Source organism: Entelurus aequoreus, linkage group LG23, assembly GCF_033978785.1.
Source record: "Entelurus aequoreus isolate RoL-2023_Sb linkage group LG23, RoL_Eaeq_v1.1, whole genome shotgun sequence".
Classification (NCBI taxonomy): Eukaryota; Metazoa; Chordata; class Actinopteri; order Syngnathiformes; family Syngnathidae; genus Entelurus; species Entelurus aequoreus.
This window is the reverse complement of record NC_084753.1, coordinates 25,377,335-25,404,802: the sequence shown is the minus strand read 5'-3', so window position 1 is coordinate 25,404,802 and position 27,468 is coordinate 25,377,335. Positions and strand designations below refer to the sequence as shown.

At 39.2% G+C, this 27,468-nt stretch overlaps 2 protein-coding genes across 2 annotated transcripts; both read right to left on the bottom strand.

The window, feature by feature from the left end:
• Nucleotides 1-1,472: 1,472 nt before the first annotated feature.
• erh (ERH mRNA splicing and mitosis factor) lies at nt 1,473-8,801 on the bottom strand. The gene is made up of 4 exons (XM_062034868.1): nt 8,645-8,801; nt 8,319-8,406; nt 8,070-8,190; nt 1,473-3,166 (listed from the first exon to the last, which is right to left on the bottom strand). Exons 1-4 carry the CDS (start codon nt 8,645-8,647, stop codon nt 3,064-3,066), a joined length of 315 nt encoding a protein of 104 aa, XP_061890852.1. The 5' UTR covers nt 8,648-8,801; the 3' UTR covers nt 1,473-3,063.
• Nucleotides 8,802-11,516: 2,715 nt separating this feature from the next.
• On the bottom strand, nt 11,517-26,727 carry paplnb (papilin b, proteoglycan-like sulfated glycoprotein). Its single transcript, XM_062033729.1, has 12 exons — nt 26,668-26,727; nt 26,375-26,484; nt 26,086-26,146; nt 21,577-21,679; nt 21,373-21,500; nt 19,887-20,204; nt 19,632-19,808; nt 15,181-15,331; nt 15,020-15,100; nt 12,119-12,269; nt 11,964-12,042; nt 11,517-11,849 (listed from the first exon to the last, which is right to left on the bottom strand). The coding sequence occupies exons 1-12, from the start codon at nt 26,725-26,727 to the stop codon at nt 11,655-11,657; spliced, it is 1,614 nt and encodes a 537-aa protein (XP_061889713.1). The 3' UTR covers nt 11,517-11,654.
• Nucleotides 26,728-27,468: the final 741 nt, after the last annotated feature.

Here is a 27,468-nt window from a genome sequence, read left to right as displayed (position 1 = left end):
CGCATGCTTTATACACTCAGAAAGATTCATAATGTTCCTGTGTAAATCAGGCTGGTTTTAAAGATAATCTACATGTCTAGTATATCAAAATAAACATAATATTAACAGGGGTGTAATGCCAGCAAGTCAGCTGTGGCTTCTTTTCCAGGCTTCTGATTGGACAAAATGTGGATGACAGCAGGTGTATGTGTTTGTGTGTAGACGGAGACAGTTTTGAATCTACACCTGTGTGGATGAGGATCGTTTTAACCCCACATATTAAGTTTTTTGAAACTATCTGTGCTTGTGTGGACATCGTTTCAAAAACACATATATAACGATCTCCATCCACACATTCGACAGCGATCGTATCCAAAACAGCTGACTGTCATTGTCGCAAAGCCCATTTTGATACGTCTTTTTTATTAATGTTGAGTGAAAATAGCAGAAAGTTTACGTTCAAACACAGTAAATCCTCTTATATGGTTTAAAGCCAGCAAGGCGGTGTTGATGAGCTTTGGAAATGACAGTGCACTACAGTGACGTCATCCCAAGTCTCTGTGTGTGCCGTGTACACATAGTTTTGGAACTCTACACATTGGCCAGCGTTTGCAATAGTCTGTGTTTTAAAGGACAAAAGTATGCGTTTGCGTGTGGACAAGAGGCCTAAACGCAGAGATAAGTATGTGTTTAAGTATCTGTGTTGGTGTGGACATGTACTAGTGTTGGTCACTGTATCATTACATTCAGTATTGAACAGTAACACTGTTTGAATATTGGGAAATAAAACAGTTACTTTAATCAATTGATTATATGGCTCTACCAGACCGTTTGAAAACCACTGAGGTAGATTTAATGTTTTTTTTTAATGAACTAGGGGTAATTCATTATGAATTGTGCATCATGGATTAAAATTAGTACAGTACAATAAAATCCAACAACAAACAAACCTTTTTCAACCAGTTGTATTTACATTTTGTGTAAATATTTGCATTTTTTTTATACGGTGAAAAAATCCATGAGCAAAATAAGCAATACATTAGTTCAAAACCTAGAAATAAAATAAGTTTAAAATTGTCTATGGATGTTCTCATTCAGCTCATTGTATTCTCAAGGCATTCAATCCATCACAATTGGACTGTTTGGTTTGTCTTAGAAGATGTTTTTGCCTCTCATCAGAGTAGGCATCATAAATTCATGCTCAAAGACTTAGATTGGTCAGATTTAGTCTAGTAGCTGGTGCTAAAAAAACAACTATTTATATTCCAGCACTGTAGGGTTACTATGTTTTTCACAACAACAGGGCGGAAACATCCTTGTCTTGGAGCATAAATTGTTGGGGTTTTGGCAGCAGCTACTGGACCAGATCTGACCAATCTTGAGCATGAATTGATGAAGGCGGAATGTCTTCTAAGACAAACCGAACAGTCGAGTTACGATCGAGTGAATGCCCTGAGAACTTCAAAGTTGTGTGGTAAAGAATGAAAGGACAGTCTTGATACCAAAACTTTATTAGGAAACAAGCCGTTGTTGCCATTTCCTTGAAATAACACACATGTAAAAGAAATGGTTGACAACAACAGCATTAAGCACAAATAAAGTAACCACTGCAAGTAAGAGTAACATAAAGCATATTGTAAAAGGCTCCAGCTCAGATGTGATCCTAAAAAGGCCAAGCGGTATAGAAAATGGATGTATGGGACACATGTAATTGTGAGGAGTCAGGTCAGTTTGTTGACATTAACCGTATTCCATCTGCATATGAATATTACATTAATTTACAGTATTTTCTGGACTAAAAGATACTTTTTCCCCCAAAAACTTTGAACCGTGTGGTTTATACAAATGTGCGGCTGATCTATGGTTTATTACAGAATGGAAATCAAACCAAAATGATACCCTTTAAGAAACTGTTCAAACTCAAAAGTGTTTACAAAGTACTGTACAAGGAAGAAGAAACCTAACAAACATATTTAACCCTATTAATAAAAGGAAAATCTTATTCTTCCCATAAAGGATGAATAAAGACATCAATAACTTTTCTGTATTGTTTGATCAAGCGTTTTACTGCCATGTTACAGGCACCGTTTGGAAACTATTATAGTATAAAGTCAAAGTACCACTGATAGTCACACACACAGTAGGTGTGCTGAAATTACTCTCTGCATTTGACCCATCCCTGGGAGGTGAGGGTAGCAGTGAGCAGCAGTGAGCAGCAGCAGTGGCCGTGCTCGGGAATTAAATAAAAACAAAATCTTTCTATGTAAATATCTCATTTCACAACATACCGGTATACATACAGTACAGGCCAAAAGTTTGGAGACACCTTATCCTCATTCAATGCATTTTCTTTATTTTCATGACTATTTACATTGTAAATTGTCACTGAAGGCATCAAAACTATGAATGAACACATGTGGAGTTATGTACTTAACAAAAAAAGGTGAAATAACTGAAAACATGTTTTATATTCTAGTTTCTTCAAAAAAGCCACCTTTTGCTCTGATTACTGCTTTGCACACTCTTGGCATTCTCTCCATGAGCTTCAAGAGGTAGTCACCTAATAGGGTTTTCACTTCACAGGTGTCATAGTTTTGATGCCTTCAGTGACAATCTAAAATGTAAATAATCATGAAAATAAAGAAAACGCATTGAAATGAGAAGGTGTGTCCAAACGTTTGGCCTGTCCTGTGTGTCCCGTGCGATTAATATATGGAAAAACAAATCATCAAAAATTAGGTGGCCATGGCTTACATACCAGGGCGGCTAGTGGTCCAGAAAATACGGTATACGGTAAATGAAAACGCATGTATTGGCTTTCGTTAAAATGAGGACAGATGACAGAGAAAAAGAAAGGTAAAATGTTTTCATTTTGCTAAAAGGAGTCTATTTTCTAAATGTAACTGGTAACAAACATGTGCCTTACAACCTAAGCCTTCCCCAATATAAAATATGGGAATCCTCCCTTAATAGTACTCTGTTGTCCCATTACACATATCTCAGAAAATAACTGAAATGTAAATGTTTTACACAATATATCCTTTTCAGATGTGTGTAGAAGGACAAAAGTGATAAGACTTCTTTCTACTTCCCTGCTTGCTGAGCTTGACGCCTCAGCAGGACATAAATCTTCTCCTTGATCCAGTCTTTGTTATACGGCTGGTACGTCTGGGTGTCAGCTCTGTAACTTTACAACAAAAAGAGCAATTAATTGAAACAATACACAAGCAAATTGGTGCTATGGTTAGGTACGTGACAATCAGCTGCTAACCTACCGTATTTCCCGGACCATAGGGCGCACCGGATTGTAAGGCGCACTGCCAATGAATTGTCTATTTTTCAATCTTTTTTCATATATAAGGCGCACCGAATTATAGGGCGCATCAAAGGAGTCATTTTTTTCTTCTTCTAAATTTAAAACATTTCCTTGTGGTCTACATAACACGTAATGTGGTTCTTTGGTCAAAATGTTGATTATGTTTTACAGATCATCTTCAAGCCGCTTTCTGACAGTCGCTTCAGGATGCGCTGTTTTGCGAGCGGTCTTTTTTACATGGCTCACCTTCAGCACCGTCATCTTTGTTGTAGCGGTGTAGCGTGCAAGGACGTGAGTGGAAGAAGTGTCGAAAGATGGAGCTAACTGTTTTAATGACATTCAGACTTTACTTCAATCAATAACAGAGCAGCATCTCCTCACCCAGAAACAACAACATTGCCGGAAATGTGTCCCGTGAAAAACCGTCCGACCGCAACTCTCTAAGAACTAAAGTTCCTTGGGTGAATAATGTAAACGCACTACACTGGTATGTTTTAGCACTTTCATGTCGAGTTTACTGACAGATATAAGTAAGAACTTTACACTACTTTATATTAGAAATGGCAACAGCAGAGGATGAATGTACAAACCCCGTTTCCATATGAGTTGGGAAATTGTGTTAGATGTAAATATAAACGGAATACAATGATTTGCAAATCCTTTTCAACCCATATTCAATTGAATGCACTACAAAGACAAGATATTTGATGTACAAACTCATAAAAAATTTTTTTTTTTGCAAATAATAATTAACTTAGAATTTCATGGCTGCAACACGTGTCAAAGTAGTTGGGAAAGGGCATGTTCACCACTGTGTTACATGGCCTTTCCTTTTAACAACACTCAGTAAACGTTTGGGAACTGAGGAGACACATTTTTTAAGCTTCTCAGGTGGAATTCTTTCCCATTCTTGCTTGATGTACAGCTTAAGTTGTTCAACAGTCCGGGGGTCTCTGTTGTGGTATTTAGGCTTCACAATAGGCTTCATGAGTGGCTGTGCCAGCAATCGGAGTGTTGCTGGTTACTGGGGTTCAATCCCCACCTTCTACCTTCCTAGTCACGTCCGTTGTGTCCTTGGGCAAGACACTTCACCCTTTGCCTCTGATGGCTGCTGGTTAGCGCCTTGCATGGCAGCTCCCGCCATCAGTGTGTGAATGAGTGTGTGAATGGGTAAATGTGGAAATACTGTCAAAGCGCTTTGAGTACCTTGAAGGTAGAAAAGCGCTATACAAGTATAACCCATTTATCATTTATTATAATGCGCCACACATTTTCAATGGGAGACAGGTCTGGACTACAGGCAGGCCAGTCTAGTACCCGCACTCTTTTACTATGAAGCCACGTTGATGTAACACGTGGCTTGGCATTGTCTTGCTGAAATAAGCAGGGGCGTCCATGGTAACGTTGCTTGGATGGCAACATATGTTGCTCCAAAAGCTGTATGTACCTTTCAGCATTAATGGCGCCTTCACAGATGTGTAAGTTACCCATGTCTTGGGCACTAATACACCCCCATACCATCACAGATGCTGGCTTTTCAACTTTGCGCCTATAACAATCCGGATGGGTCTTTTCCTCTTTGGTCCGGAGGACACAACGTCCACAGTTTCCAAAAACAATTTGAAATGTGTACTCGGCAGACCACAGAACACTTTTCCACTTTGTATCAGTCCATCTTAGATGAGCTCAGGCCCAGCCAAGCCGACGGCGTTTTTGGGTGTTGTTGATAAACGGTTTTTGCCTTGCATAAGAGAGCTCTAACTTGCACTTACAGATGTAGCGACCAACTGTAGTTACTGACAGTGGGTTTCTGAAGTGTTCCTGAGCCCATGTGGTGATATCCTTTACACACTGATGTCGCTTGTTGGTGCAGTACAGCCTGAGGGATCGAAGGTCACGGGCTTAGCTGCTTACGTGCAGTGATTTCTCCAGATTTTCTGAACCCTTTGATGATATTACGGACCGTAGAAGGTGAAATCCCTAAATTCCTTGCAATAGCTGGTTGAGAAAGGTTTTTCTTAAACTGTTCAACAATTTGCTCACGCATTTGGTGACAAAGTGGTGACCCTCGCCCCATCCTTGTTTGTGAATGACTGAGCATTTCATGGAATCTACTTTTATACCCAATAATGGCACCCACCTGTTCACCTGTGGGATGTTCCAAATAAGTGTTTGATGAGCATTCCTCAACTTTATCAGTATTTATTGCCACCTTTCCCAACTTCTTTGTCACGTGTTGCTGGCATCAAATTCTAAAGTTAATGATTATTTGCAAAAAATTTTTTTTTTATCACTTTAAACATCAAATATGTTGTCTTTGTAGCATATTCAACTGAATATGGGTTGAAACTGATTTGCAAATCATTGTATTCCGTTTATATTTACATCTAACACAATTTCCCAAGTCATATGGAAACGGGGTTTGTACCATAACAAGAAGATAGAGAAAAAGAAGAAGCTTATCTACTACAGACTACAAAGGGGGACGCGCGCAATTTTTCAGATTTATTCAGATCCCAAATACAGATCAGCAGGTACCAGAAAGTAAAAAAGTTGCTTTTGCATAATATTGCGAAACAAAACGCCAGATAATATGTCTTACCTTATACACACACCATAATAATACTCGTATGTTTAATGCGCCGACAATCCATTAAGCGGTGCGGCTACAAAGCTTACCAAAGTCGTACTAAAACATTTTGATAGATTTTTGAGCGCCCTGTGTAATGTTCTTATTTTCAATGGAGCATATAAAATCTCGGTGTTTACTCGAGTCATATTGCCATCATAGTGCAGTCTACACATATCTCTTATATTTGACTGCCATCTACTGGTCACACTTCTCATTTCACCATGTACCAAATAAAATTGCTTCAAGGTTGGTAAGCAAAACCAGAATTATTCCGTAGATTAGGCGCACCGGGTTATAAACCCAACTGTCGAGTTTTGAGAAAAAAAAGTGCGCCTTATCGGAAAATACGGTCCTTATCTCCTTTGCAGCGGCAGCTTGTGACCACTCAGTACGAGGCAGTTTGCGATGCACGTCATTGTTTGCTCTGTGTGGTTTTTTTTTTTTAACCAATTGAAAAGTACAGGGGTTCATGACGTACTGTAACTTTCCTAAAAGGGTCTCGACGTGGAAATTTACAGGTCTAAGTTGAAGAAGTGGAATAAATCAACACGCAAACACAATAACCATACTCAATGGTAAGTTTTAGTTTATTTACTTATAGTTTTAGACTTTTCTATACGTATTTGTACGAATAATCCTCAACTATGAAAACCTCATGATGGTTTTTGAGCGTCCTTAAAATGCTTTTGTGAGGCTGGAGTGGCCGCTTTGCCTCGAACAGACAAAACAAACATTTGTGAAACATTTCATCCAGAAAAAAAACCATACTACTTCGGTCAGATAGTACCATACTAATGCATAACTATTTGCTCTAAAATGCCATTAAAAACTTCCAGGAAATATTTAAGTTAGAGCTATTTTTCAGTTGATTATAACATCGCTACATAACTTAATTGAAAATTAATGAATTAAGTTTTTTATTTTATTAAGTGATTTTCTTTGGGTTACTGACTTTACTAATCCATTTACCGTATTTTTCAGACTGTAAGACGCACTTAAAATCCTTTTGTTTCCTTAAAAAATCCACCAATTGCGTTTGTTTACATTTTGACGGCGGTGAGCTACGGTGTGTAGTGAAGCATGTTTAGCTATTCCTCGTCCTGCAGGGATGATACTTGTAAGAAACATACTTTATTTGTCGCAATGGAGGCGAGCATTAGTGATTTAGAAGTAAATAAAACACTGCCAACGGCGGATGGACGTTAGCCGCTAGCTAGCTAGCCAGCCATGTTTTAAAGCACCTCTTCCTGAGGGTGTTTCAGTGTTATAACTTTACCTTTATCGTTAGTTTTTAAGTCAAAACGCGGCCATTCTCCCTTTTCTGTCTACACACTGTGTCTACTTGTAAGTACTCCGTGATTGTGGGCCGCCGAACATGCTCCACTGTTTGCAAAACCAGCAATGTCACGACGTGACTTCGACGCGGGCGCGGGGGTGTGGGACCGGTACGTTTCAGAGATGGTTTCGTACTGAAAATGATTAATTAGTATCGCAGTACTATATACTAAAACTGGTATACCGTACAACCCTAGTTTGAACTTAATCGGTCAGTAGACTCGCTATGGAAGATCTAAAAACTACAACAAAAGATGAAAATGCGGTCGAAGTGGAGCCACGTGAATAAGACCTGCCCACAAAATTACAAATCCTTAAGAGATAGTCAGAAAGTGACTTGAAAAAGGTCTGTAAAACATTATCCATGCAACATTTTCACAATAGAACCACCAATACATGTTATGTAGACCACAAAGAAGTGTTTTAAACGTAGAAAACAAAATCATAATATGACCCCTTTAATGCCTTGTGTTTGAAAACAGACCTGAATAAACCAGTTCATCGACAGTGCGCCTTATGGTCCGAAAAATACGGTACTTTTAATGTCATGCATTTTTGACAAATAATAAGGGCGCTAATGTGTTGAAGTTCACGTTCCAAAATGTAGGTAACACATTTCTGTATTGTTTTACTGGATATTCCAGGACAAAGAAGCGATTGATTTGTGAGCTTCAAGAATTCTTAACTGTCTTTAATATATTGCTTAACACAATGGTTTAAGTACCATTAGAAAGCTTTGTCCTCTGTCTTGGCAACGGTATAATTTCTTTTTTTGTCACGTACCTACTTTAGTCGTGTGACACTTACACAAGACAGCTGAGATCTGCCAAGTCGTCAATAAAGTCAAACAACTGACTAATATCGTATGTGATGGACGGGCTGTTTGGATTCATCCTCTTCAAATGTTCTTCATACATTTTGCACACACCTGGATGAGGTAGATTCATGGAAAACTTACGTCAACTGACAATGCCATCAAAATCACACAGGATGCAAGCAAAATAAAAGGATATCTTAATAATATTGGAGAGCTTAAGCAGTGATGTAGCCTAGTACCTTCCATGCATTCATTCACCGACTCGTAGTCTGCATATGTCCGGCCTTCGGGTCTCTTGGTCGGCTGAACCAAAAGGATAGTGTGCGACTGCAGAAACGATAAAATGTCAATGGGCGAGACATGTAAATATCAAAGAGATACATTGCATTTCAATATTCAATATATTAAAAGTATATATAGAGGACACATTTAAATTAGCACAGCTCGTTAGACCGAGTTAGCCTGCCTAGCTTCTTAACCTAGCAACAGGGGCTCGTCAACAGTAGCCGATGTTAATTATGTCGCAGATTTACGTCTTCACTTCAAAAATGACACACCCGCTCACCATATCTGTGCGAATCCAGACGTTGTGGTTTATTAGGCTGGAAGAGGTCGGCTGAAACACAACTCGAAGCTGAACAATTCCCCTTGGGTCGTAGCAACTGGCTACGCTAAAATAGCCAAGGGAAGTGAAATGTGTACATTTCCGGTTGTGATAATAAAGTGCTTCAAAATAAAGGTTTATTTCGAAACAAAGTGACGTCTGGAGACATCATTGCATTACAAGAAAATTGAAGGCCGGCTTTCAGTTAATTGTGTGAATGTAAAAAGCATTTGTTGTGTGAATGCTAAATAGTATTCTAATTATTATTCCGCCCTATTTCCTTCTCCCACATTTTTCATCCAATTCAAACCATTCTACTTACAAAACGTTCAGCTTTTTCATGACACTTGCGCTACCATTTTTTACACCCCAAAATTTCCCAAACATCTAGGAATTCCACATTTTCCGAGAAATTTTATCCCATTTAAAATGCGTTGGCAATGTTTCTACAAAACCCAAAACCAGTGAAGTTGGCACATTGTGTCATTCATAAATAAAAACAGAATACAATGATTTGCAAATCTTTTTCAACTTATATTCAATTGAATAGACTGCAAAAAAAACAAAAACAAAAAGAATAGACTGCAAAGACAAGATATTTAATGTTCGAACTGAGAAACATATATATTTTTTGCAAATAATCATTAACTAAATTTAATTTAATTAATGGTGCCTTCGTGTAAGTTAACCATGCCTTGGGCATTAATACACCCCCATACCATCACAGATGTTGGCTTTTCAACTTTGCGCCTATAACAATCCGAATGGGTCTTTTCCTCTTTGTGACATCCACAGTTTCCAAAAACAATTTGAAATGTGGACTCATCAGACCACAAAACACTTTTCCACTTTGCATCAGTCCATTTTAGATGAGCTCGGGCCCAGCAAAGCCGGTGGCGTTTCTGGGTGTTGTTGATAAATGGCTTCCGCTTTGCATAGTAGAGTTTTAACTAGCACTTACAGATGTAGAAATTAACTTTAGTTACTGACAGTGGTTTTCTGAAGTGTTCCTGAGCCCATGTGGTGATATCCTTTACACACTGATGTCAGTTTTTGATGCAGTACCGGGATCGAAGGTCAAGAGCATTCAATGTTGGTTTTCAGCCTTGCTGCATGCTTACATGCAGTAATTTCTCCAGATTCTCTGAACCTTTTGATAATATTACGGACCATAGATGGTGAAATCCCTAAATTCCTTGCAATAGCTGGTTGACAAATGTTTTTCTTAAAAAATTTGCTCACGCATTTGTTCACAAAGTGGTGACCCTCACCCCATCCTTGTTTGTGAATGACTGAGCATTTCATGGAAGCTGCTGTTATACCCAATCATGGCACCCAATTAGCCTGTTCACCTGTGGGATGTTCCAAATAAGTGTTTAATGAGCATTGATCAACTTTCTCAGTCTTTTTTGCCACTTGTGCCAGCTTTTTTGAAACGTGTTGCAGGCATTAAATTCCAAATGAGCTAATATTTGCAAAAACAATAACAATGTTTTCCAATTTTAATGTTAAGTATCTTGTCTTTGCAGTCTATTCAATTTAATACAGGTTGAAAAGGATTAGCAAATTATTGTATTGTGTTTTTTATTGACCATTTACATAACGTGCCAACTTCACTGGTTTTGTGGTTTGTAATTTCTACATTTTCCACATTTCTCAACCGATTCAAACAGTTCAAAAGTCAAAATGTTCCTTGCTAATGTTAGACAATTGCTAGCACAATAACAAAAACTATGTTTTCAGGTATACACTCAAGAGTCAAAATGTTGGTATTTGCCACCTGTAATTTGTTAGCATGCCAATATTAGCATACTAGATTTTTGGATAATTTTGCTGATATACACCTCATAGTCATATGTTTTGGTGCTTGACATACTGTATGTTAACCGTTAGCACGCTAGCTTCGTGGATAATTTTGCAGGTATACACCTCAGAGTCACATATGTTGGTACTTGACGCATGCTTACTGTTAGCATGTTAGCCATATTTAGTCATATTTCTTGTTACTTGATGCTACCGGGTTAGCATGCTAACTGCTAGCATTTTGGGTTAGCTGTGGCTTTTCAGCATTCACATGCAATTTCTTCTGAAATTGCATTTTTCATCCAATTCAAACCATTCTACTTTCGAAACCTTTAGCTTATTCATGACACATGCGCTACCAAGTTTAAGTAAACAGTGGTATTTCAGTTTGAGCACATAATAAAATAAGGCCCCTTAGTTTGATATTCGCAGGTGGATTGGATCACTTCTCGTAGGAAAGAGGCCCTAATTGGGACTTTGGAATGCAAAAGTGATAGCCCTATCTTTGAGAAGAGACTACCTGTCTGGCTCAACGCCAACATTTAAGTTATGACTTAAAGCAGTTGTTTTCCAGACACTTACACACAAACCTCCCCTTTTATGGCCAGGATGTGCTCTCCTGACTTAGCACACACAGAGAGACAGGAAGGATGACTATAAAACTGTTGGTTTGGCTTCTCCAAGTTAGGAGTGCCTCATTTTTTTGACTTGACCTCCTCGAGGTACTGCAGTCCTGTATAATGACACTCGCTTGTAATAAAGAATCTGCCGTGTCGCCCTTCTGCCCAGGAGGGGGTGACAAGACCAGAAATACACATTAGTAGTTAAATATTGAAGTGTTGCTTTTGCAATACGTGCAGTATAATTAATCCGCATAGGGCTGAAGAATGTCAGTTTCAATATTTTTACTGGACTTAAACCAGTGTCACATTACAGAGTGACATTACCATTTAAAAATAGGTAATCACATGGTTTTTATTGAATTGCACAAGCAACACTACACAAATGACAGTGACCAACATGCATAAATTGTAAACAATGAAGAAAAAAACACAACCAGGAGCTGTGAATATGTCAGTTACAAAATGAAACAGTCATAGACACCTATATAGTATATTGCCTAATTGTCATTTATGTTTGGGGGCATTTTAGGGTGTAGCCCGCACACCTAACACTGACTTTGACAAGCTGCAAGAGAAAAAAAGTTATTAGCGTTGCCTTGGCAGCCTCCGAACCAAAACTCTGTACATTTGCCGCTGCTTGTGTTGTAATAAAACCGTCTCTTCCAGGTGTCACAGGGCCCCTGGTCGCGGGGTAGGGAGCACACAGTCCGTGCAGGTGGAGGGGTTGGATCTGCCGAGTTCTGGAGTGCAAAGTTAAATGAAGAAGATCCAATTTAACTTTTGCAAAAGATGATGGGATTTCCTGTTTTTCAGCAGCACTTGGCATATTGCAATTTAAATAGGCCATTTCCTACCACAATAGTCTGGTATTCGGGACATCCGGCTCTTCCAATTCCTTGAGCAGGTGTAACCTCATCCAAACAACATCCGTATCTACGATTGGAAGGTACTTTACCTTAGCGAATACATCTTTCAACAGTTTAAAAAAAAAGGCACAAACAATTGTTACCTGGTGTGAACACAGTCAGCTCTGGAACAACCCTCGTTTCTGGGTCCAGTGGCGGAGGTACGGCCATCAGGGCAGCAGCCAAAAGTAGACTGGTGACAGTCAGGGGTAACTACTCCTGGGTTGGCATTACTGTCAGTGCTTGGTCTGGAAGCTAGAACATCAACATGCAGAGACATATACAAATAATGACGCATTAAAGGCCTACTGAAACCCACTATTACCGACCAAGCAGTCTGATAGTTTATATATCAATGATGAAATCTTAACATTGCAACACATGCCAATACGGCCGGGTTAACTTATAAAGTGCAATTTTGAAATTTCCCGGGAAACTTCCGGTTGAAAACGTCTATGTATGATGACGTATGCGCGTGACGTCGATGGTTGAAGCGGAAGTATTCGGACACATTGTATCACAATACAAACAGCTCGGTTTTCATCGCAAAATTCCACAGTATTCTGGACATCTGTGTTGGTGAATCTTTTGCAATTTGTTTAATGAACAATGGAGACTGCAAAGAAGAAAGCTGTAGGTGGAATCTGTGTATTAGCGGCTGGCTGCAGCAACACAACCCGGAGGACTTTGAGATGGATAGCAGACGCGCTATCCGACGCTAGCCGCCGACCGCATCGATGATTGGGTGAAGTCCTTCATCGCGCCGTCAATCGCTGGAACGCAAGTGAGCACGGGTGTTGATGAGCAGATGAGGGCTGGCGTAGGTGGAGGGCTAATGTTTTTATCATAGCTCTGACGAGGTCCCGTAGCTAAGTTAGCTTCAATGACGTGGTTAGCAACAACATTGCTAGGCTTCGACAGGCGGCACAGCATTAACCGTGTGGTTACAGGTCCAGTGTTAGGTTCGGTGTCTCCTGATAGTAGTATTGTTGATCTTCTGTCTTTCCTTCCAGTCAGGGGCTTATTTCTTTTGTTTCTATCTGCATTTAAGCACGATGCTATCACGTTAGCTCCGTAGCTAAAGTGCTTCACCGATGTATTGTCGTGGAGATAAAAGTCACTGTGAATGTCCATTTCGCGTTCTCGACTCTCATTTTCAAGAGGATATAGTATTTGAGGTGGTTTAAAATACAAATCCGTGATCCACAATAGAAAAGGGAGAAAGTGTGGAATCCAATGAGCCCTTTTACCTAAGTTACGGTCAGAGCGAAAAAAGATACGTCCTGCACTGCACTCTAGTCCTTCACTCTCATGTCTTCATCCACAAATCTTTCATCCTCGCTCAAATTAATGGGGTAATCGTCGCTTTCCCGGTCCGAATCGCTCTCGCTGCTGGTGTAAACAATGGGGAAATGTGAGGAGCCCTTCAACCTGCGACGTCACGCTACTTCCGGTACAGGCAAGGCTTTTTTTATCAGCGACCAAAAGTTGCAAACTTTATCGTCGATGTTCTCTACTAAATCCTTTCAGCAAAAATATGGCAATATCGCGAAATGATCAAGTATGACACATAGAATGGATCTGCTATCCCCGTTTAAATAAGAACATTTCATTTCAGTAGGCCTTTAACATCACAGAATAAGTCATAATCTTCTCTTCGTGCTTTTGGAAGCAGGTTTATAAACAGCTCTGTGGTCGACCATTTCAAAAAAGGCCGGTTGTTTAGGTTGTTTATATGATAATGACCTGGGTTTTGTAAATGTTTGAAGATGTTTTTCTTTCATTTTAATCCTTCAGTTATACAAAACCCAAAACCAGTCAAGTTGGCACGTTGTGTAAATCGTAAATAAAAACAGAATACAATGATTTGCAAATCCTTTTCGAAATATATTCAATTGAATACACTGCAAAGACAAGGAATTGTTTTTGCAAATAATCATTAACTTAGAATTTAATTGCTGAAATAAGCAGGGGCGTCCATGAAAAAGACGTTGCTTGGATGGCAACATATGTTCCTCCAAAATCAGTATGTACCTTTCAGCAATAATGGTGCCTTCACAGATAAGTACGTTACCCATGAACTGGGCACTAATACAACCCCACACCATCACAGATGCTGGCTTTTGAACTCTGCGCCTATAACAGTCCGGATGGTTCGTTTCCTCTTTGGTTGAGAGGACACCACGTCCACAGTTTTCAAAAACAATTTGAAATGTGGACTCGTCAGACCACAGAACAATTTTACACCATCAGTCCATCTTAGATGAGCTCGGGCCCAGCAAATGGCTTTGGCTTTGCATAGTAGAGTTTTAACTTGCACTTACAGATGTAGCGACAAACTGTAGTAACAGACAGTGGTTTTCGGAAGTGTTTCTGAGCCCATGTGGTGATATCCTTTACACACTGATCTCGCTTTTTGATGCAGTACCGCCTGACGGATCCAAGGTCACGGGCATTCAATGTTGGTTTTCAGTCTTACAGCTTATGTGCAGTGAATTCTCCAGATTCTCTGAACCTTTTGATGATATAACGGACCATAGATGGTGAAATCCCTAAATTCCTTGCAATAGCTCGTTGAGAAATGTTGTTCTTAAACAATTTTCTCACGCATTTGTTCACAAAATGGTGTCCCTCGCCCCATCGTTGTTTGTGAATGACTGAGCATTTAATGGGAGCTGCTTTTATACCCAATCATGGCACCCACCGGTTCTCAATTAGCCTGTTCACCTGTGGGATGTTCCAAATAAGTGTTTGATGAACATTCCTCAACTTTCTCAGTCTTTTTTGCCACTTGTGCCAGCTTTTTTAAAACATGTTGCAGGCATCAAATTCCTAATGAGCTAATATTGGCAAAGAATAACATAGTTTACCTGTATCTTGTCTTTGCAGTGGATTCAATTGAATATAGGTTGAAAAGGATTTGCAAATCATTGTATTCTGTTTTTATTTACCATTTACACAACGTGCCAACTTCACTGGTTTTGGGTTTTATATAATCTACACACCTGAAGGCTCCTCATGAACATGCGGTACAAATCCTGTCATGGTGCTTTCATGCGCCCCTGGATCCTGCAGACTCGGTACTCCTACAGAGGGGAAATATCCGCTGAGTGCTTTTAATACAATCATATTTAAGAAGTACGCTACAGATGTGGAGTTGCCTCACTCTGAGCTTCATAGCAGGGCTGCGCGTTGCATCGCTCCACAGTTGCGGGTTTCCTCGTGATCCCGCACCTGACCACCGGGTGGGGCTTCAGATTGACGTCAAAGCAGCCCACCTGCCTCTCCCTCACACCGCCGCCACAACTGCGAGAGCACTGCAAAATGACACATTCATGAACGAGAAGCTGCATTGTCATTTGTTATCATGTCATGTCGAGTGTTTTTTTTCATTGTTATATTGAATCAGTGTCCAGAGGCATAGCACCACATCTTGGGACTCCTGAAGGCCTCCCCATCCCGCCCTAAAACCAACATTGCCGCCCCACACACACACACTTGGTACGTTTACATGCACTAAAACTAATTATTGCATGAATCTGGTTGAAACTGACGCTTTTTAAAACACATGTAAAAATCTGGTAGGTATTTGTAAAAACCCAATGCCCCCCCAGGGGCCGAGCTATACACACACACACATATATATATATATATATATATATATATATATATATATATATATATATATATATATATATATATATATATATATATATATATATATATATATATATATATATATATATATATATATATATATATTATTATTATATATATTTCATCCCTACAAGCCTGTTTTGCAGGTTTCCCTGCTCTTCAGGGGAAATCCGATGAAGAGCGCGACCGGTACTTTTTAGAGGCGGTAAAGTACCGAATATTATTCATTAGTATCGCAATACTATTCTAATACCGGTATACCGTACAACCCTACATTCAACAAAAAAAAGTCATATGTCCACTGATGTTTAAAAACTATTCACTCGGAGTCTATTTTAGGTTTCCCCAACCATTTCTCCATTTTTTTCCCCTCATGAAATAATTGCCTTTGCGGGGCGAGCGTGATGACGCCGCGTTATCGATGGGAAAATGCATTTTTAGACAATATGGTTTGCCTGAGCAGCTAGGAGACTCAGTAACAAACGGTAGAAAATGGACTGATGGATGGGCGAGAAAGGACAGATTAAAAAAAAATTATAAAAAAAAAAATTTTACAAAAAAAACTTTTATTTTATCAAAAAAAAAATAATAATAATAATTTGAAAAAAATAAAAAAAAACATTATATTTCTTATTTTTATTTTGCACATGTCGCCGTATTTTGCCAAAGTCTGGCTTTTTTTAAAAAGATTTTTTATTAATCTAAAAAAAATATATTTTTTATTTTTTTGTTTCCCTCGGGACTACCCCCGGGCTGGATTTTGGGTAGTAGTTTGGGGGGACCCCTGCTCCAAATAATTTGGTTTTGTATAAATTAAAATAATATATATTTTTAATTGATTTATTTATTTTTTTATACAAAAAGTGCCAACAATTTCAATATAAAGTGGCCAAAATATGAATTTAAATAGTTTTATAATCTGTCATTATTCACTTAAAGGGTTCATATCTTGATCTTTTTCCCTATTTTTAAAACACTTCATTTTGGTCTACATAACATGTAATGATGGTTCTTTGGTCAACATTTTGCATAGATTTTGCTGTAAAGACCCATCTTCAAGCCAAGTCTTCTTTAAAAACGGTTTGTTCTCCCCAATGCTAAATCCTGGACTTTATGGTCAATATGTGTATATTGACCATAAAATACTTTTCTCTTCTATATCATGTTAATACTTTTACTGCACTGCTGCTTTAAACCCTTGTAAACAATAGAGGCCCGAACTGACTAATATCGTTAGCTACGCTACTGGTGACATCATCGCTCTCAAGGCTCGCGAATGTTATAACGAATTATATTACTAACTGGTCCATTGTCAAACACAGTAGGCACTGATCCAATTAAAGGTAGTTTTTCGGAAGATCATTCTTTATTTTTCCGAAGGACAGTGACACTATTGTCTTATATTAGAAGGCAAAGCTAGCTCCACAACAAATCGCACTAACATTGCTAACAGATTTTTCACACATTTCTAACATGTTATTACATACAGTTTCATTGTCTCCTACTTTGCCATAAATAGTAGTCACTGAGCCCGCTATTAAAAGTATGTTTTTTTCAGAAAATCCATCTTTTTGTGAAGGTCCGTGGTTGAAGCAGGGCTAATCTTTGCATACCCTCGAAGCAACTTCCTCACAGTGCCACAGTGCACATTGCCATGAATCATAAAAGTTAAAATTAAGGCACTGCTTACTTCAGATGAGGCTGAAATTTAGTGTCGTAACTTGCGCTGGTTAAAGCAAAACAAACAACAGAGCATTTTCCTTCATTGGGTTTCATCGTTGACATGATGTGGCACAGTCGGTTTTACGTAAGTTTAAATTGGCTGAGTCACTCAAGTATGTTTGGTTAAATGTCTTCTAAGGTAGTAGTATAGTATTGCAGTACTAATGAATCAAAAACAGTACTATACTCTATATCGTGACATTGCTGGTTTTATTGAGCGGAGGAGCATGTTCGGCAGCGCACAATCACGGAGTACTTACAAGTAGACAGTGTGTAGACAGAAAAGGGAGAATAGACGCATTTTGGCTTAAAAACTAACGATAAAGGTGAAGCTATAACACTGAAACGCCCTCAGGAAGAGGTGATTTAAGACATGGCTAGCTAGTTAGCGGCTAATGTCCATCCGCAATCGGCAATGTTTTAGCTACTTCTAAATCAATCATTCAATGTTTATTTATATAGCCCTAAATCACAAGTGTCTCAAAGGGCTGCACAAGCCACAACGTCATCCTCGGTACAGAGCCCACATACGGGCAAGGAAAAACTCACCCCAGTGGGACGTCGATGTGAATGACTATGAGAAACCTTGGAGAGGACCGCATATGTGGGTAAGCCCACCCTCTAGGGGAGACCGAAAGCAATGGATGTCGAGTGGGTCTGACATAATATTGTGAAAGTCCAGTCCACACAAATCACTAATCCTCGCCTCCATGGCGACAAATAAAGTAAGTTTCTTACAAGTATCATCCCTGCAGGACGAGGAATAGCTAAACATGCTTCACTACACACCGTAGGAGGATACAATAGCTTACCGGCGTCACAATTTACGCAAATGTTATGGGTGGATCTACACCTGACATCCACTGTAATGATACCAAGTACAAGAGCGTATCTAGTCGATACTACTATGATTACATCTATATTTTTTATCGACACAAAATCTTTTTTTTTTTTTAATTCATATTATATTCATAAACTCAGGAAATACATCCCTGGACACATGAGAACTTAAATTACAACAGAAGAATAAGTGATTATTACATTTTAACAGAAGTGTAGATAGAACATGTTGAAACACTAAATAAGCAGATATTAACAGTAAATGAACAAGTAGATTGATAATAATTTTTTACATCTTGTCCTTCATAATTTTGACAAAATAATAGAATGATAAATGACACAATATGTTACTGCATACGTCAGCAGACTAATTAGGAGCCTTTGTCTGCTTACTTACTACTAAAAGACAAATTGCCAGTACACCTAGTGGTTAGAGTGTCCGCCCTGAGATCGGTAGGTCGTGAGTTCAAACCCCGGCCGAGTCATACCAAAGACTATAAAAATGGGACCCATTACCTCCCTGTTTGGCACTCAGCATCAAGGGTTGGAATTGGGGGTTAAATCACCAAAAACGATTCCTGGGCGCGGCCACCGCTGCTGCCCTTCTGCTCCCCTCATCTCCCAGCGGGTGAACAAGGGGATGGGTCAAATGCAGAGGACAAATTTCACCACACCTAGTGTGTGTGTGACAATCATTGGTACTTTAACTTTAACTTTGTCTAGTATGTTCACTATTTAATTTAAGGACAAAATTGCAATAAGAAACATATGTTTAATGTACCCTAAGAATTTTTGCCAATAATGCCATTTTTTGTGGTACCCTTTATTTAGAAAAGTATCAAAGTATCAAAATACATTTTGGTACATTGCGTTTCGCTTAAAAGTAAAATATGTCGATCGAGAGGGGGTGTGACGTTCATATTTTGTCAATATTCAGTGTTTTATCGTTCATAGATAATATTGTAAATCCCACATTCTTTATTTTCATGTACATTCTGGGTGTCTCATTCAGTAAAAAAATAAGTAAAATTCCATTCCGTTTTTTAAGGCGGTCTGTCATAACGTTTTTAGCATTCAGATATTATTGTGAGGTTTTGTATTAGTGTTCCTACAAATAGATATACCGGCCCTCAGACAATTTTTATTATTTTTTTTCTCTAAATTTGGCCCGCCGAGGCAAAATAATTGCCCAGGCCTGCATTAGGGCCAATTAAGTGTTGCCAATCAAACTATCCCCAGGTGCAAACTCCATCAGTGGATAATACAAGTCATAATAAAACATCACTATTATTATGATTTTATTATTATTATTAGGGAGTTAAATGTTTCCTGTCTTTAAAACCTAGTGACGCCTCTGTTTTTTAAATTATTTCCATAGTATTGAAATCCTATATTTACCAGTCCGTAGGTCGCAACATGCCAGGTGATGTGTGTGTGGCAGACTCTTCTCCTGCAGGTCTGGACCGAGGGAGGTCTTTGGAGGTTGATGCAGGCGTCGTCAAACAAACGTTCCCCTCCTAGACCCTCACATATCACTTCTCTTGTCTGCTGGCCCTCTCCACAAGTCACTGAGCACTAAATCATGATACAGTCCATCATGATTTTTGCTTCATGTTATAGTTCACCAATGTAATGCATTTGAAAGATACACACCTGACCAAAGCTGGAGACAGTGTACTTGGCATCGCACGGGTGCATGTTGCACACCTGCTGGCACTGGGGCCTCAGCAGGCCCTGCGTGATACATTGCGTTTCGTCTACCATACGGGGATTCGCCGGGTCCTGAAGCCAGCATTCCACGTTGCGGTACTGCATTCCTCCGCCGCAGGTGGCAGAGCATTCAGCGTAGACGCCGGTTTTGTAAACGTATGATTGGGTCTCCCCCGGGAGGGGGGCCACGGCATCAGTGGCAGGGGAATGATCGGGATAAGTGTCGTCTTCCATACCCAAAATCACTCCTTGGCTTACTTCCTGGAACAAATAATAGTCAAAGTGCTACTGTCTCACGTGGCTTGGCATTGTCTTGCTGAAATAAGCAGGGGCGTCCATGAAAAATACGTTGCTTGGATGGCAACATATGTTGCTCCAAAACCTGTATGTACCTTTCAGCAATAATGGTGCCTTCACAGATGTTTAAGTTACCCATGCCTTGGGCATTAATACACCCCCATACCATCACAGATGCTGGCTTTTGAACTTTGCGCTGGGTCTTTTCCTCTTTGGTCCGGAGGACACAACGTCCACAGTTTCCAAAAACAATTTGAAATGTGGACTCGTCAGACCACAGAACACTTTTCCACTTTTCACCAGTCCATCTTAGATGAGCTCAAGCCCAGCGAAGCCGGCGGCGTTTCTGGGTGTTGTTAATAAATGGCTTTGGCTTTGCATAGTAGAGTTTTAACTTGCACTTACAGATTTAGCGACAAACTGTAGTTACTGACAGTGGTTTTCTGAAGTGTTTCTGAGCCCATATGGTGATATCCTTTACACACTGATGTCGCTTTTTGATGCAGTACCGCCTGAGGGATCGAAGGTCACGGGCATTCAATGTTGGTTTTCAGTCTTGCTGCTTATGTGCAGGGATTTCTCCAGATTCTCTGAACACTTGATGATATTACGGACCGTAGATGGTGAAATTCCTAAATTCCTTGCAATAGCTGGTTGAGAAATGTTGTTCTTAAACAATTTGCTCACGCATTTATTCTCAAAGTGGTGACCCTCGCCCTATCCTTGTTTGTGAATGACTGAGCATTTCATGGAAGCTGCTTTTATACCCAATCATGGCACCCACCTGTTCCCAATTAGCCTGTTCACCTGTGGAATGCTCCAAATAAGTGTTTGATGAGCCTTCCTAAACTTTCTCAAGCTTTTGCCAGCTTTTTTGAAACACGTTGCAGGCATCAAATTTCAAATGAGCTATTATTATCAAAAAATAAAGTTTTCCAGTTCGAACGTTAAGTATCTTGTCTTCAAAGTATATTCAATTGAATATAAGTTGAAAAGGATTTGTAAATCATTGTAATCTGTTTTTATTTAGCATTTACACAACGTGCCAACTTCACTGGTTTTGGGTTTTGTAAATCAGAGAAAACAACCCTGTATTCATAAGGTTTACATTAGATTAATACAATTGCCTCACCCTGCAGATGCCGTCCACACAGATGTCACTGCGTCCCAGATGGCACAGAGTTCCATCCTGTACTTTGGGCCAGTGACGGTAAACAATGTTCTCTTCTCGAGTGACACAGGTCAGTTCACACGGGTTGGCTGCAGAACAGAGCAGAACCCACCTAAACCCGCCTGTGTCCAGTAATCACAAAGTTTGCAGTATTAGGTATCGTACCTGCGTAATATGGCACCCATGTGTGATGTCTGCCTTGGAAGTCCATTCGGTCAAATTGGGAGCATTGCTCCTCTCTAAAGTCCCTGGAACCCACTGGACATTCCTGTCATAGGAAACAAAGTATTCATTTAGTAATTTTTTGACATTCCTATAATAGAAAACAGTTGTGTCTATTTAAATCAGTTTGTTTATTTGAGGGAACTAATTTAATTACTATGGGCCTGCCGCAATGCAAGCGCCCATTGACTGCTACAGCAGTGAATGCCATATTAGCATGCTAACGTTTTTTGCTAGCTTTTTTGCTACTTTCTATGCTAGTATGCTAACATTGGCATTACAATGTTTCCAGCTAATATTACACTTTTTTTTGTCTAATTCCACAGCCATACACCCTAGAGCAGGGGTCACCAACGCGGTGCCCGCGGGCACCAGGTATCCCGTAAGGACCAGATGAGTAGCCCGCCGGCCTGTTCTAAAAATAGTTTAAATAGCAGCACTTACCAGTGAGCTGCCTCTATTTTTTAAATTTTGTTTATTTACTAGCAAGCTGGTCTCGCTTTGCCCGACATTTTTAATTCTAAGAGAGACAAAACTCAAATAGAATTTGAAAATCCAAGAAAATATTTTAAAGACTTGGTCTTCACTTGTTTAAATAAATTCTTTTTTTTTTTTTTTACTTTGCTTCTTATAACTTTAAGAAAGACAATTTTAGAGAAAAAATACAACCTTAAAAATGATTTTAGGATTTTTAAACACATATACCTTTTTACCTTTTAAATTCCTTCCTCTTCTTTCCTGACAATTTAAATTAATGTTCAAGTATTTTTTTTATTTTTTATTGTAAAGAATAATAAATACATTTTAATTTAATTCTTCATTTTAGCCTCTGTTTTTTCGACGAAGAATATTTGTGAAATATTTCTTCAAACTTATTATGATTAAAATTCAAAAAAATTATTCTGGCAAATCTAGAAAATCTGTAGAATCAAATTTAAATCTTATTTCAAAGTCTTTTGAATTTCTTTTAAAATTTTTGTTCTGGAAAATCTAGAAGAAATAGTGATTTGTCTTTGTTAGAAATATAGCTTGGTACAATTTGTTATATATTCTAACAAAGTGCAGATTGGATTTTAACCTATTTAAAACATGTCATCCAAATTCTAAAATTGATCTTAATCAGGAAAAATTACTAATGATGTTCCATAAATTCTTTTTTTAAGTTTTTCCTCTTCTTTTTTTCGATTGAATTTTGAATTTTAAAGAGTCGAAATTGAAGATAAACTATGTTTCAAAATTTAATTGTCATATTTTTCATGTTTTCTCCTCTTTTAAACCGTTCAATTATGTGTAAATATCATTAAATATTAATAATAACATAGAGTTAAAGGTAAATTGAGCAAATTGGCTATTTCTGGCAATTTATTTAAGTGTGTATCAAACTGGTAGCCCTTCGCATTAATCACTACCCAAGAAGTAGCTCTTGGTTTCAAAAAGGTTGGTGACCCCTGCCCTAGAGCATGGGTGTCAAACTCTGGCCCGCGGGCCAAATTTGGCCCGCCGTGTAATTTCACTTGGCCCTTGAGGCAATATCAAATTAACACTAGAGCTGGCCCGCAGATAATATACAGCGGCAGTGCCGCGGTATACCGCATTCACCGCTAATTCTTATACTTGCCAACCCTACCGGGAGACTCCCAAATTTCAGTGCACCTCCTGGAAATTGTCACATCCCCTTTTCACCCAATCCAACAAGTGCTTGCCCAGTCATTTATTATGTGCAGCTTAGACACGCATACACGAGTGAATGCAACGCATACTTGATCGTCAGCGATACAGGTTACACTTAGGGTGCCCGCATAAAAAACTTTAACATTGTTAGAAATATACGCCACACTGTGAACCCACACCAAACAAGAATGACAAACACATTTCGGGAGAACATCCGCACCGTAACACAACATAAACACAACAGAACAAATACCCAGAACCCTTTGCAGCACTAACTCTTCCGGGACGCTACAAGGTGTGTGTGTGTGTGTGTGTGTGTGTGTGTGTGTGTGTGTGTGTGTGTGTGTGTGTGTGTGTGTGTGTGTGTGTGTGCGTGTGTGTGTGGGGGGGGTTTGGTGGTAGCGGGGGTGTATTTTGTAGTGTCCCGGAAGAGTTAGTGCTGCAAAGGGGTGACGACAGCTCGAAGAGGACGGTTAAAGTAGTGCCTGTAAGGCATGCCCCCAAGACTGTGGAGTACGAGATATAATGACTGATGAACACCTCTGTTCGATAATGAAAGATGTCTCAGCTCAAAGCCTGAGTCCCGACATTAATGAACTAGCATCCAAGAAAAGATGCCGGGTATCTGGCTTGGGCACATCAGATTAGATCAGTGTGTTGCAAACTGAGCAGTTTAAAGTCCAGAATGGTTGGTTTATTCATTATTTTATTTTAAAATGTATTAACCTGTGGAAAAAGTTAATGTTGATATTTACCTCCGAAGGCTGCAAATAGAAAAGAGGCATTACATTTTTATTTAAATTGTATTTGATATGCCATTGATATTTTTTAATTATTATTATTAATATTTGAAACTCGATTTTGCATGTCACTATAAAGTTATATAAGCCTTGCTTGTTCAATATTTAATGCAAAAACTTGTTTGGGTCCCTATCAAAAAGGTTAATTTGTTCAACCTTGGCCCGCGGCTTTGTTCAGTTTTAAATTTTGGCCCACTCTGTATTTGAGTTTGACACCCCTGCCTTAGAGTCATATAACTTGGAATGTGACACATGTTAACTGTTAGCGTGCTAACGTTAGCATGCTAACATCAAAGTGCTAACTTTTTTTGGGGGCAAATGTTACACTTTTTGTCTAATTCCGCAGCCATACACCATACAGACATATAGCTTGGTGTTTGAAACATGCTAACTTTAATAGTAGCATGCTATTAAAGTGCTAGCTTTTTGAGCTAATTTAGCAACCGTTTCCCCTAGAGTCATATATGTGTATGTGACATTTGTTAACTGCTCGCATGCTAATGTTAGCGTGCTAAAATTAGCATGCTAACTTTTTGAGCTTGTTTTGCAACCATTTACCCCTGAGTCATATAACTTGGTACGTGACACGTGTTAACTGTTGCCAAGCTAACTTAAGCATGCTAAGTTTTTCAACTAATTTTACACTTTTCTGTCTAATTCCGCAGCCATATACCTTACGTGACACTTGTTAACTGTTACATGCTAACTTTTTTCCTCTATTCACACAGCCATACACCTTACAGTCATATAACTTGGTATGTGACACATGCTAACCGATAGCATGCTAATGTTAGCTTGCTAGCATGCTAAAATTAGCATGCTAACTTTTTGAGCTTGTTTTGCAACCATTTCCCCTTGAGTCATATAACTTGGTACGTGACACTTGTTAACTGCTAGCAAGCTAACTTAAGTATGCTAGGTTTTTGCAACTAATTTTACACGTTTCTGTCTAATTCCACAGCCATACACCTTACAGTCATATAACTTGGTATTTGAAACATGCCAACTGTGTAAAGTTAAACTACCAATGATTGTCACACACACACTAGGTGTGGTGAAATTATTCTCTGCATTTGACCCATCACCCTTGATCACCCCCTGGGAGGTAAGGGGAGCAGTGGGCAGCAGCGGTGGTATGCATGTTTCGTTAGCACGCTAGCATGCTAACATTAAAGTTCTAAATTTTTTAGCTAATTTTGCAACCGTTTCTCCTGGAGTCATATAATTTGGTATGTGACACTTGTTAACTGCTAGCATGCTAATGTCAACATGCTAACATTAACATTGACATGCTAACTTTTTTGCTAACTTTACGTTTTTTTTTTCTCTAATTACACAGCCAAACACCTTACAGTCATATAACTTGGTATGTGACACATACTAACTGATAGCATACTAACGTTAGCTTGTTTGTTACCATGAATTGATTAACGTGGACCCCGACTTAAACAAGTTGAAAAACTTATTCGGGTGTTACCATTTAGTGGTCAATTGTACGGAATATGTACTGTACTGTGCAATCTACTCATAAAAGTTTCAATCAATCAATCAATAGCATGCTAAAATCAGCCTACTATTTTTTTGAGCTAGTTTTGCAACCGTTTACCCCAGAGTCATATAATTTGGTACGTGATACTTGTTAACTGTTAGCATGCTAACTTAAGCATGCTAACTTTTTCATCTAATTTTACACTTTCTTATTTATATACAAACGTTTGTATTTCCGCAGCCATACACCTTACAGCCGTGTTACTTGAAATGTGAGACATGCTAACTGTTAGCATGCCATCGAAGTGTTAGCATTTTAATGTGCGCATGCTAACATTTTAGGCTGGCTCTGTAGCTCGTTTTGTACAGTTACACCTAAAACTCACAAATTCCGACACTCGGCACCATTTTAAAAGCACGGCGGCTTCCAGCGACCCCCGGCCAGAGGTCCAGGGCACAGATAGTTATATGTACGCATATATATCATATTTACATTTGTATTACAGATCTGAAAGGACTTGGACGATCCAACACAGTCATGACCCCCATCTGTCCTAAAAAAGAGAGACAAGGCAAGCAAACATTATTGAAATTAGGCGGAATTATAGAAATTAGCATAATGTTAAGTACAATATTAAGACTATTATACACAAAATAGCATTTGGTCAACAATGGGGTCTTAAAAATGTGAGTATAGTTTTAAGGCTCACCCTTCCACACTTTGAAAACTCCTGCATGTGATTATTATTTCATACAAAGAACAATACAACGTCTGTTCTTACCTTGATGTAATGCATTTCCTGGTTCTCATCGCCACACCTGTGCCACAAGAGCGGCTACAGGGGCCAAAGGGGCCAAACTCCCCCCAGCGGTCGTGCAAGGGCTGTATCTGCTGCAAGTGCAAGGGCATCAAAGTCACTTAGTCAGCCTACACAGTAATGTTCACACTCAAGTGCCACATTCTTCTGCCACAAAATAGTCCCCATATGCTGCCGCACATAAATCAGTATTATAGAACATACTGTACTGAAAGTTGAGAGCACCCTAAGGAAACATTGCCAGATGTGAGACTCACAGTCAAGACGGTCGGTATTGCCAGAAACTGTAGGAGCGCCAGGACTATCAGCTTGTCCATTTCTATCGCCAACTGCAGAAACTATGGCAAGGATAGGAATTAAATACGACTGCAAACATTACAATCTTTTATCAATGTATCACATTTCTGAAGTATTTCCAGGTTCAGTCATTTTTATTGAAAAAAGTAGCTATAGGACAACAATAGACCGATCTATACAGGACCTTTAGGTTAATAGTAACACAGTTAGAAGAGTGTGGTGTTGAAAGCCTTGACCTACTCTCTCAGTCTTTTGTTCATTTTCATTTCCTATAAGTATGCCAATACTGTGTGATATAAGTCTTACCTTTTCAATGAGAATGCAGAGGAAATATGTTCAGTCCCGGTGATGGTCGAAGGAGTACTGCTGCACACTGACATGCAGTGTTCTCTGCACACACTGTGTCAGCACAGCACAGCCAATGAGGCGTCAGAGTTCAGCCATACATTAGAACACTGCCTCTTTCTATATTCCTGAGAACCGACGTCCTCTGCGGTGGACTTTTTTTTTTTTTTTTTTTTTTTTTTCCAGAGTTACACATTTCTGGAAAGAAATACAGCCCCATACCATCACAGATGCTGGCTTTTCAACTTTGCGCCTACAACAATCCGTATGGTTCTTTTCCTCTTTGTTCCGGAGGACACCACGTCCACAGTTTCCAAAAACAATTTGGAATGTGGACTCGTCAAACCACTGAACACTTTTCCACTTTGCATCAGTCCATCTTAGATGAGCTCAAACCCAGTGAAGCCGGCGGCGTT